Source organism: Physeter macrocephalus, chromosome 21 (assembly GCF_002837175.3).
Source record: "Physeter macrocephalus isolate SW-GA chromosome 21, ASM283717v5, whole genome shotgun sequence".
In the NCBI taxonomy this organism is placed as follows: Eukaryota; Metazoa; Chordata; class Mammalia; order Artiodactyla; family Physeteridae; genus Physeter; species Physeter macrocephalus.
Genome location: NC_041234.1, coordinates 56,018,404 through 56,040,706, shown reverse-complemented (window position 1 = coordinate 56,040,706; position 22,303 = coordinate 56,018,404). Strand labels below are relative to the sequence as shown.

The window sequence follows — 22,303 nt, the reverse complement described above, 5'->3', positions numbered from 1 at the left end:
TTCCTTCCGGGAGCCGTAGCTAGGTAACTGTCGTCTGTATTGGAGAGCTGAGGACTGGAGGATGCGTTAGTGCCTCTGGCGGTGATCAACGAGCGCTGCAGGTCCCTCTCACAGTTTTTACCCTCCCCTCTCTCCACCCCCTTTGCCCCCGCCCACCCCTCCGCCACTTCGGCTCCTCCCTCCTCTTCTCTCTCTCACTCTCCTTCCTCCTCCGCCTCCTCAGCTCTTGGGCTAGAATATCTATGGGTCGAAACGTGATGCGATGAATCCGAGAGAGACCGAAACTGGGACGAGGAGTGCGGCGGAAGCGGCGGGACTCCTGGGCATGGGGGCTTTACCACAATAGAGGCAGCATCCCCACCCGCCCCCGCCAGCCCCTCTGGAGCAAATCCCCCAAACCCCCTCGGGAAAAGGATGGCGGCGGCACCTACCCAGATCGAAGCCGGTGGGTAGCTGTGTCCGGGGGCTAAGAGGATGGGGGCTTAGCGCGACGGCTGTCAGTTTCTTTTGAAAAAGCTTCTATTTTTTCTTCTTTGCCTCCCTCTCAACCTCTTTCCCCCCCCTCTTCCTCAGAGCTGTATTACCTGATCGCTAGATTCTTGCAGTCCGGACCCTGCAACAAATCCGCTCAGGTGAGAAGGGGAAGGAGATCTGGGAGTCTTGGGGAATGGTCCCAGTGGGGAAATCGAGGCAGTGGGGTGTGCGGTTCCGCTGTGGGTGAGGGAAAGGCCGGCCTTGAGTAGCCCTGCCGTCAGCGGCTGGGTTCAGTTTGGGGAGGGAGGAATGGGTTGATGGCCCGAGCTGCCCTCATATCCGTGTTTCCCTTTTGCTCAGGTGCTAGTGCAGGAGCTCGAGGAGCATCAGGTACGCAGCCCCTTCGGGAAGAGGTGGGGACGGTTGGGGTGAGACTGGAGGAAGGGCAAGTAAGGGGCGGAGGGCTAGGGCCGGGAGGAAGGCTTGGATCTGGGCACTCATAGCTGTTGTCACAGTGGTGAACCGGCTTCTTCCCTCAAAAGGGGCGGATATCGCTGGGGTCTTAACTCGCCCCCTCTTTATGCCTGTGGGAGGTGTTTTTTCAGGATTTCCTCCTCCTCGGCCTCCTTCCCCCCACACTCGTCTAGCTCTGAGACAACAGCTATCAGGCCAACAGAAATAAAGACGCCAAAGGGTCGAGGACCCGGACCCAAACTGGGTCGGGTTTATGCGGAGCAGAGGCTTGGCCTTTATCGTTGCCCCCTCCCCCCTTTCTTTTCGCCGGCCCCCAGCTTATTCCGCGCCGCTTAGACTGGGAGGGGAGAGAGCACCGAAGAAGCTTCGAGGATCTGGTGAGTAAAGTTTTCATTTCAACTTAACCCAACTCTTTCTCCACTCCCTCCCCACCTTGTTCCCCCAACCCGCCCCCGACCCTTCAACCTACGCGGCTCTGGAGCTCAGTGCTGAGCCGAAGAACTGTCCCTTCCCCCCACTCCCGGCGAGTCGGAGAAAGGGTACCTTGCCCTCCCCTTGGCCTCGTTTGTTTCAACCCGAAAACTTTGAAGAATGTGAACTGGTTATCAGAGATGCCGTATTGTGGATCATGAATATGTTACAAACATCGGGAAAGGCCCATTGTAGGGGGAAAAGGGAGAGAAACCAGGGGGTTATCTTGGGGCACGTACCAAGGACTGACGCTGGCCAATGACAGCGTTGGTAACAGCCCGGAGTTCCGGATTAGTGGAAGAAAACTGCTTTCTGGTTGGTCCTGGCTTGAAATACGGGAACTGAGGCCAGGCTTTTTTTTTTTTTTGGTCTGGGGGCGGCGGGCCGCACGGCAGAGGGGGTTCAGGAGGGGAGTTGACGGACCAGGGACTAGGGAAAAACGACACAATTAAAAATAATAGCATCAAGCTAATTTCAAAATTTGCCGGGGGTTAGATAATCGACTACGGAATAAAAGCATAATCGTTCTATATCTCAGATTGTAGAAAATAGCTCATCAAATCATTATTAAATCGCGTTTATGCAGTTAACAATTTCACTAAATAAGAACTGTGGATTATGAGCTTTTTGCGAATTGACGAAACACGATTTTGGATTTACAAGGAAACAACAATGGTCATATTTTAAAGTAGAATATACTTTAGTAAAGGACCAAAAGCATTGGATTGACTGTTGTTTGTTCAGCAAATATAATTCATAGTGTAAATGCACCTTCTGTTCAGCATTGACACACACAAAAAGGTGATCCTTTTTATTTTGGGGAGATTGTTCCCGTGTGTTAGCCACTGGCACAGTTAACTGGAAGGAAATGAAAGGAGAAAGGGGTGATGTTACTAAAATCTAAGTTCAGCTATCTTTCCTTGCAGTAAGATCCAAACAGAGGAAAATCAGACAAAGTTAAAGAAAGTTGGAGGGGTATGTTAGACTCTAAATATAAATAAAGTGATTTAAAATTTGCTTTCAACAGGACAATATTTAAATTACTTTGGTGTTCATTTGATATTTTTCTTTGTATTAAATTACAAGAATGAGGCCATGCTAATTATCACCAAATCTGACTAAATTTTTTGTTTTGCAAAGCACAGAAATGGTATAATAATTGTGATAAAGATAAACTCCACCATCTGTAATATTAATGGTAAAAAATTCTCTGATGGATAAAAAAATATTTTTGAAAAACTGCATGTATTACCAGTTTAATTTGTAGTCAGACTTTTTGTTGGACTGAAGTTCTTTCAAAAAAAGGGCAAAAACAACAGTGCTTACCAATATGTTTTAATACTTTATGACTAATGTGGTTTTGAAGATAGAGTTTTATACTGAGGTGTATTGACAATATTTTTGTTTATATTTATTTGTTTCTAAGTAGACCATTTTAAGCAAGTAACATTTTTTAAAAGGAAAAAGCTTTTTAAAAATTAGCTTGACAGTGGCAAAAAGTAAATGAGCATCAAAATGATTAAAAATAGTCTCCTAACCACACACACACATACACGCACACACACTCACACTCACACTCACACACACTCACACAGAGAAAAACAAAAAAAAACAAAGCCCAGTTTACTAGACTTCCTTTCCTTATATTGTAAAGGCATATTTTCATGTAATTGTAATCAATGTCCACTTTATGCTTTATATTTTCTTACTTAACACTTTTACATATACTTATCTATATTTGAATAGTCATTGTTATTTTAATGGCAAGGAAAGATTCGGTTGTTTTTAAGTTGCTGTGATTAGAACTCAATTGCTAGTTGAACATTGGGGTTACTTCCAGTTTTTCACTAATATCTTTGCATAGTTAAGTAGTCTTTCTGCTTTTTTCCTTTTTTTTCTTTTTTTTTTCAGTTGTTTTTCTGGGCTATATTTCTGAAGTGGAGTTATCAGGTCAAGGGACTCATCCATTTTATAGCTTTTGTTATATATTATAAAATTGCTCTCCAGAAGATTGTCCTAATTTATAATGTAACCATCTAGATACTTAGAATGAATTTTTAAAATATTTAAAAATATTTTGGTGGCTTTAATAGGTGAAAATAGTCCTCAATTGACTTAATTGGTTCTTTTCCCCATTATTAGTGAGGCTTAAACTTTAACAAGTTATTTTTTTAATTGTCATTAATCCATTTGTATATCCCTACATATACTTGATTTTCACCTTTATCTTTTTAATTTATTGTTTTTATAATTCCTTATACATTTTTAATTTTTATATACACAGAATTTCTTCTATTGTTTGACTGTTATCTATAGTTTAGTGTTATCATTTTTGTTTTTAATTTACTTTTTGTATTGTACATATAGGTTTTTATTTTTCCACACCAGGATCCAATTTTTGTAGGGATATTATATTTTGATAATATGGTCTTATTTTTAGTCATATGTCTGTTCTCTACCTATAGATTTCTTTGTAAGAGAAGATGAGGCAGGGCTGAGAATTGAACAGAAGGAAAAGAAGTGGCTGAGAACTGAGTGTGCAGTGTTTGATTGCTAGATTCATCAGTCGTATTGTTGATAAAAATTATTTCAAATCTGACTTAAGATTTTGAGTGGCTTCACTGTAGGAGAGATGGATTTTTTTCTTGGGGTAGGTTTGTTTTGTTTTGTTTTGTTGTGTTGGCCACACCAAGGGGCATGAAGGGTCTTAGTTCCCCACCAGGGATTGAACCTGTGCCCCTGCAGTGGAAGCACAGAATCCTAATCACTGGACCGCCAGGGAAGTCCTGGGGTAGTATTTTTGAAAGTGCTATTAGAACAATGGATTTATACAGTGTGATCTTTGATTTAGCTACATGTTTTGGATTTAAATTTAGGGCAAAGTATTAATTAGTATAATTTTATAGCAGCACTTCAAACAGAAGATGTACTGGGATATAAAAAGGAAAGAAGACAAATGCATAACGAAGAGGTGAAGGACTATAAACAAGGATATCAAAATACTGAATTGAAGTTGCATAGTCATGTACACTACATACTTGAAACAAAAATCCTGCCTTTCTGTTCCTATGTATATTTTGATTTGAATTGTCTATACTGCTTAACTTGATTTATCCTGAAGAATATTAAGATAATAAGTTAGATTTCTTCAACACTTCATTACTACTGTTACTATTGCATAGCCTAGAAATCCCTATTTTTTCTTTCTTAAATCTGATTTAGTGTTTTACTTATAATTTGGAACACACAGGAAGGTGCTTTTTTGTTAAAGCTGCTTGCAGCCACGTATTGACATGTCAAGATCTGAAGTGCCTTTAAAAAAAATGAGTCTGAACATGAAATGTTTGTCAGTTTATGTTGAATTGTAACATTTTTGATTATGACATTCAAAAGAATTCTAAATTAATTTTCAGAATTTTGTAATGATACAGGGAGAGATTTGAAGTCAGGGTGATTGTTTTTGAAGTTTGATCTGAGTATTTTTCTTTATTTCTGCTTGACTGTTATTTACAGCATAATATATTAGATTTGCTTCTTACATCTTAAGGTAGATAATATAAATAAATACAGATATCCTTTCATTTGTGGTGACCCTGTTGAATTGTTGACTATTTTATTGCTTGCTCCTTGGAGCTTTATTGGGGGTGATAAACAGAGCAGTGAGGGGCGTGTGTGTGTGTGTGTGTGTGTGTGTGTGTGTAAACAAATGAAGTTTTTGTTAATATACAAGTTTTATATATTGGAATGGTGAGTGGGAAACATTTTTTAAAGGCATGCTTTAAGATTTTTGAATCACTGTATGGGTACTCCTGTCATAAGACTGAACCAAAGACATAATTATCTTTAGATGTGGTATATATTTTTACATTTATTCAGCATTTTTCATCTGTAGAATTGAAAGCACCAATTAGTGCTTACATTTGGAGTGACATAGATTTTATTACCTTCATTTTATATTCAAAAGACTTGAAGCAGTTTTCTGCTATTTAAAAAACTTTGATCAAGATCGTATGTTCACTGCTGTCTTTAGAAATAGTACATCTATGGTGATATATGTCATTATAAGAATTTACATCTGCATTTAACATATTTGAGCTTAAAAATGTTTACACATTATCTCATTTGATCCTCACCAACTGCTTTAAAACACTGTATTTGAATTCCAGACATACCTGCATTTTTTTCTTTCCTTACCCAGCTCTTGTTCTCTACTTACTAGTAATAGCTTAAATTGTCTATTAGAACTGTACAATGATCTTTGAGTGCTGGTAGCATGGTTATTGCATCTCTAAGTGTGGAAGCAATTTAAGCATGTGTGATTTATTAACTGTTATGTGGACACACAGCCATAGTTAGGAGGAACGGAATGCATCATGGGAAACCAAAAAGCATGTGCTGCTTGACTCCCGTGTGGATATAATGCTAACTGATAGGTATTATGGCAGGCAGCAGTCAATGTCTGTAAACTGGTATTCCTCTCTACTGATTGGCTTGAGCCACGTGTACGCTCTTGCTTTCTATAACATGTTTGTTTTACCTATTCATCTGGATTGATCACTGGCTTTTTTTTCCACACTTGGGCTCTAGAAACATACTTTCAGCGATTAAAATCCTTTTGGAGATTTAGCATCAGTCCTAGGAAAATTGGTATCTCAGTACAAATAAGATGGTATTAAGGAAATGAAGAGAGCTGCTGTTAAAGAGTAAGAATTTGGATTGCATGAATGTTTCTTATAAAATTTTGTCCAGAAAGCACCTTTGTGACATTTGAATATTAGTTTAGTTTGTGTGTTTTTCTTGAAGTTTTACTGATGTTGGTTATTGACTGATTAATAAGTTTTTTTTGTAGAGAGCAAAATAGTAATTTAAAGTCAACTTAGTGTTTGTGTCATATTTTAGAGATACCTTTGTTTGACATTTCTCAAATAGGATTTTGTGGGTAGCAGAAAAGGCCATAAGATTTAGTCCGGGAGATAGTCATTACTCGCTGAGCCACCCCGGGCAAGTTACTTAACCTCTCAGATATTCAGTTTCCTCATTTATAAAATAAAAACCCCTACCTGTTTTGCAAGGTTGTTGTGTGGACCAAATGAGTTAAATATGAAAGAATGCAAATGAGTGCAAATGAGTTGGTTACTACATTTTACTACATTTTAAATATAGGACAGAGAGTTTGAATGGTTAGCATTAAAATCTGAAGAACTATGACCCCAGAATTTATGTTTTCTTTGGTAATTGGCTAATTATCACCAACCAATTTTCCTAATATTTTTTATAAGGTAAGGGGCATATAAAATAGTACCATTAAAAAAGCATTTAAAAAGTGTCAGAATTGAGCCCAAAATGAGTGTCTTTGAAGTGCATCTGTGTTAAGCAAGGAATGATCACTAGGTGAAAAGATATTTAGTGTTATTTGCATTTTTATGAATTACAGAAAAGTAATTCAGTATGATACTGGTATAGTATTAACTCATTTTTAAGAAGTGGGAGGTATGTTTTTCCCATGTCTTGTTGCAGGGATCCTCAACCCTTCTGACTGATCTCTTCTTATCCTAATCTTATTTTCTATACATTATTGACAATTTATTTCTTGTATTTTAAATTACTTTGTTGAAGATATTTTCTTATGCCTTTTAGTATCTACCATGGTGCTTTATAATTAGCTGGTTCTTAGTTATTACTTGTTCAATTTTCTTAACTTTTTTAGAAGTGTTTTCTTTTTTTCTTTTTTTTTAATAAGTCACAGATGTTTGTAGCTTTTTAAAAAAAATAATTAATTAATTAATTTATTTTTTGGCCATGTTGGGTCTCCGTTTCTGTGCCAGGGCTTTCTCTAGTTGCGGCAAGCGGGGGGCCACTCTTCATCGCTGTGCGTGGGCCTCTCACTATCGCGGCCTCTCTTGTTGTGCAGCCCATGCTCCAGACGCGCAGGCTCAGTAGTTGTGGCTCACGGGCCTAGTTGCTCCGCAGCATGTGGGATCTTCCCAGACCAGGGCTCTAACCTGTGTCCCCTGCATTGGCAGGCAGATTCTCAACCACTGCACCACCAGGGAAGCCTTTAGAAGTGTTTTCATGATATATATTTTTTAGGCTTAGTAATCTGCTAGCTAGTATGGAGTTCTTTTTATTGGACCTTTCTCTACTGAGAAACTTCTAGACTGTGGGTGGGTCCCTTGTTCTTGTCTTGATATCATCTCACCTCAGGGTTATAGTACTTTTAGTGCTTTCTTGAGGCAGTATAAACCAGAGAATACTTGAGCCCTAGGTGGATTGCTCTGCCTGTCTCATTCCTGAGGAAATCTTAAAACTAATAAAAATAAAAAGAAATGCTATGAACAATGATTAATATTTTCAAAAGAAAACGATAGGAAGTCTTAACACTTTGTAGCCCACGCTGTTAACCAGTGGTATTACTACAATGGAAAGGCCTGTTTTCTTTCCTTTGCTTCCCAGTTTTTCGTTTCTCCTCCTTCAAATTCAGCAAACATTAAAACTCAAATTTTAAATTATAAAGATAATATTGGATTATTGCAGACATTTATATTTTACTGAACAGTATCAAGCAGAAAATAAACTATTAATTTTTTATGTTTTCTTTCATCTTTTTTGTATAAGTATGGGCATTTTTTTCCTTCAAAATCAGATACTCTGGATAGAGTTTTTTATTTTTATTTTTTTTAACTTAATGTGGTGGAGAAGCATCTTAAACATTGAGGAGATATATGTACTAGTCACTGTGCAAAGTGTGTTTACTGGATGGGGGTGCCTTTCTCTTTGCCTGGAATGCCTTCCCTTCCTTTTGTCTGCCTTGTTAACTTTCACTTAGAATTCAGGTGTGAAATTGGACAAGAACCCCTACCCCCAGGCTAAATTAGGTACTGTACTTTGCTTCCTTAGCTCTCTGTACTAAACCTCTGGGTGCTTATAGATTTGATTTGTTTCTAGCTACTAGTTTGTTTCCCCCACTGGGATTATGGATTTCTTAGGGCAGCAGTTTAATCTTTCCATTATATCCCTCTACTTCAAATGTCTGAATGAATGAATGCATGAGTGAATGATTTTGTTTTTGTTTTACAAATAATATGAGGTGGTTATCATTACTCCCTGTTTTGCAGATGAGGAAGCTCAGGCTCAGAGAGACTGAATAACTTTGCAGGTCATATAAGTAGGATACTGGGGATGCTGGAAAAATTCAAATCTAAGTCTTTTCTACTGTATCATACTGCCAGAAGGAGTAACAGCTAGTAAATTTTAGAGCCTGAGTAATCCAGGCTCTTAGACTTCAAAGTACCATGCTTATCTCTACTATACTTATATTGATATATTTAAAGCCTTGCTGTATTTTTCAAAATCTGTTTTGTTTCCTGTCCCTAAATATCAAAAAGTCATGTGACTAACTTTATGGGATGTGCATTTTCTATCGCCCCCCAAAAAAAAACATTTCAAATCTCAGATAAAATGTTGCATTTTACTTCTTCAGCATATGGTCTCAGTTTCATTCTTCATTTTACCCGTGTAGTGATTTTAGTTAGAAAACAAAACACACAATTCTATTTTCTTTGTTTTTTAGTTACTTGTCTGATCTTATTATTTTGAAAAGCCAAAGTAAGAATGCTATCATGACTATCTGAAAATTAGTATTTCAAATGTAGCTCTTGGTGCAGGTCTGGCCCCCTGAGATTAGGTACCTTTTGTATTTTATTCAGTGCCCAGCTGGATTCCTTTTAACTAATTATGAGTAGTAGGATCATCTCAGTGAGCTCTCTGGTCTTCTCAGTTGTCATAATGATTCTCAAGTGTGGTAATTTCAGTTGTTAGATTTGCTCTTCAGGTCAGCCAGTGTTCCTATCAAGAAGGTTTATAATCTAGACTTAGTTTAGTTTCTTTCAGTTTATCAAATTTATAGTTTTAAATTTTTTGCAGTCTTTGTGTTACTTTCATGATTTTTCAGCTGTCTTAATGGGACAGTAATAGAAATAACAGTGGGCACAGAGACCCAGATTCCTGTCCATTCATTGTGACCATTGGACTTCACTTCTCTGGATCTGTTTTTCCTACTGTAAGATGTGGAATTAAGTTGATTGTATATAAGGATCCTTCCAGTTCAAAGGTTCTATAATTTAACTCCTTGGAGCTATTTTACAGAATAATACAAAAGTTTGTATTATGCTCTTGAACTTTGTTTTTAAAGAATGCCTTTCTTCTTCAGATCTCAAAGTGCCTGTTGTGTTACCTCTTGGCCATTATATTCCAGAAAGAAATTTGGTTAAATAACTGAAATTAGAATATTTTGAGTTTTAATCAAAAAGAGTGGCTTTTAATAAGCCACAAATTTCATAGAATATTTAATACATACTTTTAATATTATATTTTATTATATATTATATTATATTCACATGTAATCATGTAATTCTAATATAGAATTTAAAAAAACTTAGAAATGTAATTACTGAGGGTGGATAAGAGTTCTTATGCCTAAAAAGATCACCTTTAAGAAATTTCAGCTTTGGGGACTTCCCTGGTGGTCCAGTGGCTAAGACTCTGCGCTCCCAATGCAAGGGGCCTGATTTGATCCCTGGTCAGGGAGAGCTAGATCCCACATGCCCCAACTAAGAGTTCGAATGCCACAACTAAAAATCCCGCATGCCACAACTAAAAATCCTGCATGCCACAACTAAGACCAGGCACAGCCAAATAAATAAATAAATACCTATTTTTAAAAAATTTTAAAAAAAAGGAATTCCAGCTTTAGGCAAAGCAAATGTATTGAAGTAAATGTTTAATACCACTTATAAGTCCTGAAGTTTGATTTAGAAGAAACTATCATTGCCAGAACTGTGCTGATATAGTCTGGAAGCCTGTAAATATTGTTTAAAGGAAAAGAGCACGTTCAAACTCAAAAGTATTGTTATTGCCATTGTGTTGATAGAATCTCTGTTTCTCTAGTGCTGTTTTACAATCAAATTTTTATTGATTTTAGAGGAATGGATTTTTGAATGGGACTGCCTAGAAATTGAGCAATTTTCTATTGCATAGGGTGAAAAGCAAACTTGTAAACTTTAATAGTTTATAATACAAATTTTCAAGGGGGAGAATTTGAGAGTAGATGAGCCTTGTTTTAGTTGCTTAATTAATGGTTCTGTGTTTTTAAATGATTACTGAGGAATTGATAAAAAATTTATATAACTATCTGAAAATCAAACATCATTGTTTTTATAAAATGAAGTAGCCAGTGGGCGTAAGATTTCAGTTTAAGATGTAATTCTGACAGGTTTCTTTAAGAGGGTAATACTAAAAGTTCATATCAGAGAACTCCCATTTTCTGGATTATATGTTACTATATATATATTGCAAGTTTTAGGGTAGTTAGATTTGTGTAACAAGTGAATAACTCTTGAGATGGTAATGAAATGAGGAAAAGAAAATTGATAAAAAAGAAAATGCCACTAAAGACATTAATTACCATTGTGTATAAAGCCTTATAACATTTACTAGGTGAAAAAGTAATGACTGATATCAGAAGCCCAGTTTATACAAGACAGTGTTGGGGGAAAAAAGGCACAAACTATTATAGATGTTAATATGCAGTATGTTAAGGCTTTTTTCTTTGAGATATATGTTTTTAGGAGTACTAACTATATTTGCATGTAGGCCTATTTAGGAATGCCCTATTGTGGAGAGAATGAATTACAAACTAGGATTTTAGGACATCAGTGTCTCTAGGTAACAAAAAAAAAGTTTTTAGATTGAATCATCGCGTACTTTGACTTTAATATTACCTGTATATTTTAGTTCTATGTAGTTAATTGCTTGGAAAACAAAACTGGACATGTGTGAAATAACTGAATTTGCTTGATCCTTTGTCCCAATCCAGAAGCTAAACCTTGTAGATGCAAATAATCAGGTTAAGTTGCCATTCTCCTTTTTTTTTTTTTTTTAAATCTTAGTTCCCTGACCAGAGGTCGAACCTGTGCCCCCTGCAGTGGAAGCATGGAGTCTTAATCACTGTGCCAGGGAATTCCCATAAGTTGCCATTCTTCCTGACCATCATGACAGTTGCCAGGCCCCAGTGATTTTGGTAGATTAAAATTCCTGTTTGCAGGGACTTACGAAAGATAATTGGCAGGAAATAATTTTTTAAAATTACAATAGAATCATTTATTCCCAGATTCCTGAGTACATGTTGGATTGTAGTTCTTTGACCTGTGTTTCCTAAGAAAACAAAACAGGTACCCTGATAGGAGAAAGATTTTTCCTCTGTGAGTTCATATGATATTGCTTATAGATAGACTTTGGTTTTTATTCATTCATTGATTCAGTGAACCAGTATTTATCAAGAACACACATAATCTCTTCTGGTGATCATTAGGGATGATTTACAAAATTATTCCTATGTGTTATATTGTTTTTGACTTGGCGGTAATATATTGATATGTGTCCTATGTGATGGTAGGTATATATATATATTTCTCTCTCTGTAGCACTTATAAAAATTGGCATTGTAACTGTAAGTAGATTTTAGGGCCTTTTGTCCAGATGAGAATGTAGATGTTCTTTTTATCTAAGAATTTTTAATATTCTAGTTTACTCTTTACTGTTTAATAATTAGGTATTTATGAAACACATCAGTAACTTTAACATTAGCTTAGATAAAAAATGAAAACCAGTTTCGTTGTTTTATTGTCTCATCCTTATCTACATTTGTTAATCATCTTCAGAAATTTACTTCTGTTTTAAAAATGAGTTAATGTTAAATAAATAAAGCACTTGGAGGAAAAAAGTGAGTTAATGTTGCAATGAATTTTGAGTACATAGCTTGTTTAGAACATGGTATTTTAAATAATCATTAATTTGATACTCTTTTGAAAACCAATTAGCTTTTTTAGGAGAAAGAGTTCGGCTTTAATTAAGCAAATGTGTCCTGTTAATCCTAAAGTGACTTAAGTGAGAGTTTGGTGCAAGTAATACCTTTTGTTTGCATTCTTATCATTTATATAGAATCTAGATTCTCTGATTCTTGATCACTGCTGATCAAGTCCTAGTAGAGTTTACCCATCATCTTTGTACTTCTTTGATTTTTAGGCATGCTCCTTTTTGCTGTTTTGTAATGCTTATTGCATTAGATTAACAGCTAAGCAAATGATTTAATCAAGGCACGAAAAAGTAAGTTAAACTGCCATGTCATTTACATGTTATCATTTGTTTAAATGATGCTTAATTTTTGTAGCTGTTTCTTAAATTTGGTTGAAGTATTAAATATTTAAAATGTTATTTTTCTTGTGTGTTTTAAAATTGTACTTTTTTCCATGATGGAACAGTTTGGTAATGGACTAGATTAATGTTTTTAAACCAAATTTGTTTTCCTGTATTTTACTTATGCTTTTTAGGTGGCAGCCAATGCACACATTCCTCCAGACTACCTCCTTAAAATTTGTGAGCGGATTGGTCCCTTACTAGATAAGGAGATCCCTCAGAGTGTTCCTGGGGTACAGACATTACTAGGTGTTGGTCGGCAGTCTCTGTTACGGGATGCCAAAGGTAAGATTTTTACAGTTTTTAGAGGAAGGAGTCGAGAGTAGTGTATTTTTATGTTAATTAAATGTTCCCATGCTTTTCTAAATACTAATTTTCTTTTAGTTTTTCTTATCTTGCCAATCTTGTTTTTATTTTCCTAGTGTACAAGTAAATTTTTAGAGGCCTAAATGGAGCCCTTTTCTGTAAAACAGTGAATACTATAGAGGTAAAGACTATAAAATCTCTTTGTAATCCTGTGGAATTGAAATCTCAAAAGATCGCTGCTCTGATTAGTACACTATAAATACATCAAATATTCTTTCATTACATTTTTTGTGTGTGTGTGGTACGTGGGCCTCTCACTGTTGTAGCCTCTCCCATTGCGGAACACAGGCTCCGGACGCGCAGGCTCAGCGGCCATGGCTCACAGGCCCAGCCGCTCCGCGGCATGTGGGATCTTCCCAGACTGGGGCACGAACCCATGTCCCCTGCATCGGCAGGCGGACTCTCAACCACTGCGCCACTAGGGAAGCCCTTTCATTACATTTTGATGTTCTTAATCTTTGAGTCTTGATATCATCCTAATCACATTGGGTATTTCATAACAGGTAAATGAAAATTATGATATATAACTATGTTTATAATTAAAAATATTAAAAAAAAATCAATCCATCAGAGTTCAGTAACAGTTTCTCTACTCCACTATTTTTCAGTCTTTTACAGATTTCTCCCAAAGTTTTACACGGAATCCCCATATGTAAATTATATAGATAGAATTTTCTGAACATAAAAATGTGAAATTAAGCGTTTAGGATGCCTTAGTGAATTAAATACTTCAGGTCTAGCAACCAATTTATTTCTATGTTTTGTTTTTTTAGCATAATGTTTTAAAAATCCTAATTTACAAATATAAATAGTTACGTAAATGATGTCAGTTTTTAAATATCTCATTTTATAATTTAAGGAAATTCTTCAATTCAGTTAATTTGAAACCTTTCAAGAGAGTAGTAGAATATTTTTGTTTCAAAGTTGAATTATTAGGAATATTTCGTATTTGCTTGAGTTTTTTGACATAAACATTAAAGATAAAAAACACAACTATTTTTACTCAATTATCATCTGATATGCAGTGATACCTGTTATAGCACAGCTGGCAGGCACTCCATAACATGAGCATACACGAAGTATAAATGTTTCTGAATTTTACCTGGCATACTTGTGCTGTATTCATTTCCTTGCTTATACAGTTTTATATGAGCAGATGTGTATAAGCCTAAAGATCAAGAAGGGGACCAATGTAAACTTAAAACCTTATTAATCCATGACATGTTTACATAAGATTCAAATACATGTATAATAAAAGCTTTGGTTCTATATCAGCATGGAAATAAAATATCCTGATGATAATATTAAGGCATTGGTGTTTACCTATCATAATATAGATTATAACACTTTTAAACATATGCATGTTATTTCTTATTGTGGTTTTAATAGTTAAAAATGTATTTCAATAAATAAAATTGAAAACAGATATTTGCCTCTGGGGTACAGTTAAAAAAAACTGTTCTATGCCTTGACTAACTTTTGAATCTTTTTGTATAGACTGTAAGAGTACACTATGGAATGGCTCTGCTTTTGCAGCTCTACATAGAGGCAGACCTCCAGAACTACCTGTAAATTATGTGAAACCTCCAAATGTGGGTGAGTAATGTCCATGTGAGTTATAAACATATTCTTAATTTGTTCCTTCCTGAACTCATTATACAGCCAAAAATACGTACCAGAATTAAATTTGAAGTATAAACAAACTGCTTACATTCTTGAAGAGTTTCATGGTTGGTCCAGATTTTTAAAGCATTTTTATGTAAAGCAAATATAATCATGGTTTTGTAAAAGGTAACCTTTTTAAAAAATTCATTTTCTTTCTTTCCCTTCCCCTCCCCTCCTCTCGTCTCGCCCTGTGTGTGTGTCTCTCTCTCTGTCTCTGTCTCTCTCTCTCTGTGTTCGCAGCATGCTCTTCGACTGTATGTGGGGTGGCGCTCCTTCTCTCTTTCTCTCTTTCTCTCCTTCTCTCTTTCTCTCTCTCTCTCTCTCTCTCCCTTTCTCCCTTTCTCCCTTTCTCTCTTTCTTTCTTTCCTCTTAGCAGAAGCATTTCCTTTTTTATATATTTCAGGTGTTTTTTACCATATGGATGTCTATTTACATGTTTCTGTGCTGAGCTCAAAGATTTTACAGGGAACTATGTAAAGATAGATTTCAGAAGGAAGCAAAAGTACATTCTGCTTATAGCTGCTTGCCAAACTTATAATGATGTAATAAATTTTATGTCTTTATTAAAAAAAAATCACCCTTCCCACTTGTAGTTTACTAAAATTCACATGTCCCGTTCATATTATTCCTGGGTCATCTCTGGCCAGACCATTATGAAGAAATAATAGTAGTGGTTCCCGAGGAGATCTAGCTAACAAAACCATTTATACTAAAGTTAATTCTTGCAAAGAATGTATAAAACCAAGCAGCTAGATGAGTAACTGCCACTCTTTTCCTATTTTCTCACTCTTCTGAAAAATTACATTATTTTATATAATGCCTACTGCCTAGAGAATATGCCTTAAATTCAAATTGAAAAATAAGATTACTTTTTTTAAGGAATACTATTTTATATAATTAGCTTATAGAACTTATTTACCCAAAGAGGTTAAATAAACTTAGACTAGAAATAATTTTTAAAAATATTTAGATGAAGTCATTGATAAAGATTCATAAATGTTATTAAGATAAATTGGATTCTTTGATATATATTGCTAACACTACTCTTCCGTAGCCTGGATATTACTGGAAAAAGTAGACTACTGGGTTGGGTCTAATTGGACATGGTGTTTTTAACTTTTTTTTTTTTTTTTTTTTCATTTTCAGGGGCAGTTTACCATCCAGAATTTTCTGGTGTTCACTTTTCCCTTAATCTTTATTCATAATTAATTTATTGAATTGAATTGAGATAGCTTTTATTTTTCATGCATTTATTTATGTTCAAAAGATGTAATAGTCTTAGTCGTACTATCAACATTGTTTATATGCTTTATACTTCCTTCAGTGGTCACATGTGAAGCACTGAAGAGCAGCCTGTAGCGTATTAGGTTTTCAATATTTCTTTATTCTTTCTTTCCTTCTCTTTCTCTCTTTTTAAAAAAATATTTATTTATTTGGCTGCACCCGGTCTTAGTTGTGGCACGTGGGATCTTCATTGCCGCTTGTGGGATCTTTAGTTGTGGCATGTGGGATCTAGTTCCCTGACTAGGGATCGAACCCAGGCCCCCTGCATTGGGAGCATGGAGTCTTAACCACTGGACCACCAGGGAAGTCCCTCTTTCCTTCTCTTTTAAAAAATTCTTTCTACTATGCATATACATTCAAACTTCTGTTGGTTTTGTACAGTAAATGCTTTACATTCTGACTTAATCATTTTGTTATTCATAATGGTAATTGCTTAGGAATTTTAGTGTCCTTGTCACTGATGCTTTCACATTCTTAAATCTGCCATGTTATTTGGGGAGGAGCTATTGAAATAGAGATAACTCAATCATGATGTATTTTCATGTAGTATATACTAGTCAAGATACTTAAGTTCAACATATTTAGAATTCAGAACCTGATAAAAACTCAGGGGAGTTGACTACAAAAGTAAACAAGATGAGTAGAAAATCTTTTAAAATTTGTTATTTGAGACAGTTTTCTCATTGTGGGGTACAGCTTTCCATAGCTACTTTAAAATCAGTTTTATAGTTTCCCTGTATAAATAAAACTTAATCATGAAGGTAAGTCTTGAAGGTTTTATCAAAGAATCTTAGCACTAGAAAGAACTTTTAGCAACACTGTTTCTTGATAAAAGGGCTCCTTGGTCAAGTAAATGTGGGAAACACTGAGTTTAAAAAAACACAGAAACAAATGAATGCATGTAGGACTGCTCAGATCCTTTCATATGCTGAAATGCATTGTGAATCACCTTAAGGGGATCATTATCTAAGTAATTTGACAGTGGAAATCCTTTTCCCAGAACACCTGTAACATTCTGAAAGTTTCCTGGGAAAAGATTTGGGAAACTGGGTTGCAAACCCCTGTTTAGAGCAGAAAAATCCAAAGCCCAGAGAAGTATGTGACTGGCATACGTTACACTGCTTGCCTTCCAGTCTATTTCTAAACCATTTCATGGGAAATTCCCTGGCGGTCCAGTGGTTAGGACTCCACATTCTCATTGCCGAGAGCCCAGGTTCAATGCCTGGTTGGGGAACTAAAATCCCACAAGCTGTGTGGGACAGCCAAAGGAAAAAAAAAACATTTCATGGTCAGATGTTACCAATACTTCCTTTTATAACAGATCTACATATAGAACTCAAAAGATAAAGGATTAGCTACATGACTTTTATTTTTTAAGTCAAATATATTATGGTGTATGTATGATTTACATAAAAAGGTTCTCCCCCCATTTTTTTTTGGCCATGCCACATGACTTGTGGGATCTTAGTTCCCCCAACAGGGATCGAACCTGTCCTGGCAGTGAAAGCCCTGAGTCCTAACCACTGGACCGCCAGGGAATTCCCAAGTTCTGCCTTTTTAAGTGTGCAGTTCAATGAGTTTTTTTTTTTTTTTTTTTTTTGCGGTACGCGGGCCTCTCACTGTTGTGGCCTCTCCCGTTGTGGAGCACAGGCTCCGTACGCGCAGGCTCAGCAGCCATGGCTCACGGGCCCAGCCGCTCCGCGGTATGTGGGATCTTCCCGGACCGGGGCACGAACCCGTGTCCCCTTTATTGGCAGGCGGGCTCTCAACCACTGCACCACCAGGGAAGCCCAGTTCAATGAGTTTTGACAAATGAATACATTTGTATAACCACCACCAACACAATAAAAATATGGAACATTTTTATCACCCCTTAAATTTCTTTCATGCGTCATTGCAGTCAATCCCCTATTCCTCAATCCCTGGAAACCACTAATCTATCACTGTACTTTTGCCTTATTTAGAATGTCATCTAAATGAAATTATATAGTATGTAGCCTTTTGTGTCTGTTTGATTTCACTTAGACCTAATTCTTTTTTGATTCAGGCATATAATTTCACCAAGTTGTATTCTGTTGTATAGATACACTGGATTCTGTTTGTCCATTCATCTATTGATGGACATTTGGGTTGTTCCAGATTTTGGCTATTATAAATAAAGGCCTATAAATATTCTTGTACAGGTTGTTGCATGAACATCTGTTTTCATTTCTCTGGGTAAATAGCTAGGTAGTGGATTGTTGGATCATATGGTAAGTGCAAGTTTAACTTTAAGACACTATCAAATTATTTCAAAAGTAGCTATCCCATTTTGTATTCCTACTAGCAATGTATAATTTTAGAATTAGCTTCTCAATTTCTATAAAAAGAAGCAACTGAGATTTTGTTTGGGATTACTTTGAATCTGTAGATCAATTTGGGGAAAATTAATATCTTAACATTGAGCCTTTCATTCCAGGAACATAGTATAATTCTCCTTTTATTTAGGTCTTTTAAAATTTCTCACAGCGATGTTTTGTGAAATTTTTCCCTAAGGGTTTCTGATGCTATTTTAAATTGTATATTTTTAAATTTCAGTTTCCAGTTGTTGTTAGTAAACACAAACAGTGTTTTTTTTGTATATTGCTAATCCAAAATTCACTAACTAGATCTGATAGCCTTTGAGATTCTTTGGGATTCTCTACATAGATGATCATGTTGTCCACAAATAAAGACAGGTTCACTTTATGCTTTGTAATCTTTTAAGCCTTATAGTGCTTTTTTTTTTGGCCTTGAACTGCTAGTACCTCAAGTACAATGGTGAATTGAAGTAGTAAGACTGGATGTTCTTGCCTTATTCCTGATCTTAGAGGGAAAGCAGGCAATCTTTCACCATTAAGTATGATTGTAGATGCTCTTTATCATGTTCCCTTCTATTCCTACTTCCTTTTTTTAAAAAAACTTATTTTATTTTTGGTTGCGCCGGGTCTTATTTGTGGCACACGGGATCTTTTGTTGCATTGCGCAGGCTCTCTCTAGTTGTGGTGTGCGGGCTCTAGAGCTCGGGGGCTCACTAGTTGTGGTGCACGGGCTCCAAAGCGTGTGGGGTCTGTAATTGTGGTGCATGGGCTCAGTAGTTGCAGCACATGGGCTTAGTTGCCCCACAGCATGTGGGATCTTAGTTCCCAGACCAGGGATCAAACCTGCATCCCCTGCATTGGAAGGTGGATTCTTAACCACTGGACCACCAGGGAAGTCCCTATTCCTACTTTCTGTAGAATTTTTATCATAAACAGATATGTCCCACGTTTAAAATTTTATTCAGTATAGTTGGAATTGTACCAGTTATTTCTTGGCACTCACTTTAACTGGTATTTTACATAGTATAGTGCTACCCAATAGAACTTTCAGTGTTAATGGAAATGTTCTATCCTGTGATATCCAAAATGGTAGCCACTAGTCACATGTGGCTATTGTATCTGAGGTCTAAGTTTTTAATTTTATAGACCTTTAAGTAATTTGACATTCAGTAACTGCATATAGCCAATGGACAGTGCAGATCTAGACCAGTGTGGGAATCCGTAGGCAGCCCTCTGGATAGGTGCATAATTTGGTAATAATATATTGCCTAATGATTCACTTTATATACTTAACCTGGAATGTTTCCAATTTTTGTACTTAGAAACTGCCTTTAGCTTTTCCTATTATGATTTTAGTAACTCACTAAAGATCACATTGTGCCACTTCTTTCCAATGAAAGTTTTACAATTGTCTTTGGCCAAAACCAATAAAATTCTGACCTTATCTGGACTCTCTACTATATTGGATTATTTATTCAAATGTTCCCATCTTTTGTGCAGTTAATCAGCAATGTTATTTAGTAATTTAATGAAATGGAGGAGAGGGAGCATGGGAATGGAATTTGGGAGTTAATTCCCAGATTACATTCTCCAGACTAACAGCTGTAATACTTTAAATATATGTGTACTTAAATTTACCAGGAATGAATTTCCAAATTCCTGTAGGGTAAGAGCAACAATGCCTATATTTACATTATTACAGGTCTAAGCTCCAGTCATGCCACCTCATTAGCTGTATGCCTGACTAATCAAGTTGGTTTTGCATTGTGTCAAATTAAATCAGAGGAAAAAATTGAACTAAATTCAAAACAGTACTTTTCATATTAAGTCCCTGTCTTATTCTTTTTTTTAACTTTTTAAAATTGAAGTATAGTTAATTTTCAATGTTGTGTTAGTTTCAGGTGTACAGCACAGTGATTCAGTAACATATATATGTATATCTATTCTTTTTCAGATTCTTTTCCATGATAGGTTATTACAAGATATTGAATATAGTTCCCTGTGCTATACAGTAGGTCTTTGTTGTTTTTCTGTTTTATAAATAGTAGTGTGTATATGTTAATCCCAAACTCCTGATTTTTCTTCCCTCCCCGCCGCCCCCACCATCCCCTTTGGTAACCATAAGTTTTCTATGTCTGTGAGTCTTTTTCTTTCAAAACAGTATTAATACCTAATGCCACTCAAAGACATCCTGGGGCATATGTAATTAATATTTGTAGTATTGTTTGAGATCTTGCACTATAATCACTACGTATTGTTATTTCTTCATCCCTTTAAAAATTAGTAGTTGTTTTGGAAACTTTGTAGGGGTCACATTAAAACTTGAAAACATAATTTCATACCAGTACAACTCTGCTTTGAGAGTTTGTCAGTACAGAAATAATTTTAAAAATCTCTTTCATGTCTGTTTGAAATGAATACTTGGAAGAACTAGTATTATAGTTATTACCCATCATGGTAAAAGTTTCAGAAATTGTCTTAATTATCACATTCTAAACAATTTTCATAAAATTATCCATAGAAATGGCAGCAAGATGCCTTGTTCATTTTAGTTTGAGACTTAACATTATACCCAGGAACAAATGTACATGCTTGTATTTCTAAACTGAGTCAAAGGCATGATGCTGTAAGACTCTAAACCTTTTTTTACCTCTTTTATCTTTAGTACACTTGAAGTATAACAGTGTCCTGTAATTTACATAGTAGACCTGTAATTTACAACTTATACAACTCAGGAGGCTTGTATTAACTCTGTAGCCAAATTAATATTTATCTGTTGCCATAAGCTTCCATTTAACATTGATTGGCTCTTGACTTATTGGCCATTGTATGGTTATATGTCAACTTAAAGCCAGAATTCACTTGGAGGTGGGAAATCTACCTCTTGTTTTTTTTTAAACATCTTTATTGGAGTATAATTGCTTTACAATGGTGTGTTAGTTTCTGCTTTACAACAAAGTGAATCAGTTATACATATACATATGTTCCCATATCTCTTCCCTCTTGCGTCTCCCTCCCTACCACCCTCCCTATTCCACCCCTCTAGGTGGTCACAAACCACCTAGCTTACCTCTTGTTAATATGAAATGTAAATTGAAAGAAAGTACTCTAAGGTAAACTTTATTTGGTTGAGGTTGGCTGGGTTTCTGCCAGGAATATTTGTCATCCTCCCTCTGATTTTATGTAGGTCTCATCTCTTGCCCATGCATCACACTTTGGCCAAGCCTTGCTTTTTGTTGCCTGCTTCCCTCCACTTCACCTTCCTCCTTTTTGTACTTGATAATTATGCATGAAGCAAGTTGCTTCTAAAGTTATTACTTTCTTGTATCTGGAGAGGAGCAAGGGATTCTTGTCACACCTGCAAGTAATTAGAACTGGAATATAAACTCAGAATCTTTTGTATGTGCTACATTGTGAGTGCTCACTAAATATTAAATGAATGGAAGTGCTATGATTGCTGCCACATGGAAACGGAAGCATCCCTTTTAAAGGCATTTTTATGGTTTTATATAGCTTGTATGAGTTTCTGGCCCCTTGTATCCATTTCTGGAATCAATATTGTATTAATATTAGGATAATAATTTTAGTTCCTTTATTTGAAAGAAAGTAGATTTTGTTGTGTCTTAGTATGATCATGTAAAATATAATGAAAAAATAATTTCTGTTTAATCCTATTAAGAACACGTTTTTCCTTTCCTCATTATTCTTTGTCATTTCTTTAGCTTTTTCTTTCAACATATACCAGAGTATTCTAAAAGGATCTTTTAGTATTTGTTCTATACATTTTACCCAGTACCTTATAGAAATAGAACTTTATAGTTCACAAAGGGAAGCTGTAAAACAGTTTAGATATATTTATTTGGAGGAAAAGGCAGTCTAAAATGTCTGTGTACAATAACCAAATCAAATTAAATGGTTTAGAAGAAGATAGTAAAATAAAGATTTAGGATATTTATTCCCAAATTATATTAAGTGAA

At 35.8% G+C, this 22,303-nt stretch overlaps 1 protein-coding gene across 1 annotated transcript in view; it reads left to right on the top strand.

The window, feature by feature from the left end:
* The first annotated feature begins 219 nt into the window (after positions 1–219).
* Positions 220–22,303, top strand: part of BRWD3 (bromodomain and WD repeat domain containing 3) — a 122,762-nt gene continuing 100,678 nt past the window's right edge. Inside the window, exons 1-6 of the mRNA XM_024129476.3 lie at positions 220–445; positions 574–632; positions 835–864; positions 1,266–1,325; positions 12,807–12,957; positions 14,536–14,634. Coding sequence (XP_023985244.1) covers positions 415–445; positions 574–632; positions 835–864; positions 1,266–1,325; positions 12,807–12,957; positions 14,536–14,634 — 430 coding nt within the window. The 5' untranslated portion in view covers positions 220–414. The remainder of the gene's footprint in view (positions 446–573; positions 633–834; positions 865–1,265; positions 1,326–12,806; positions 12,958–14,535; positions 14,635–22,303) is intronic.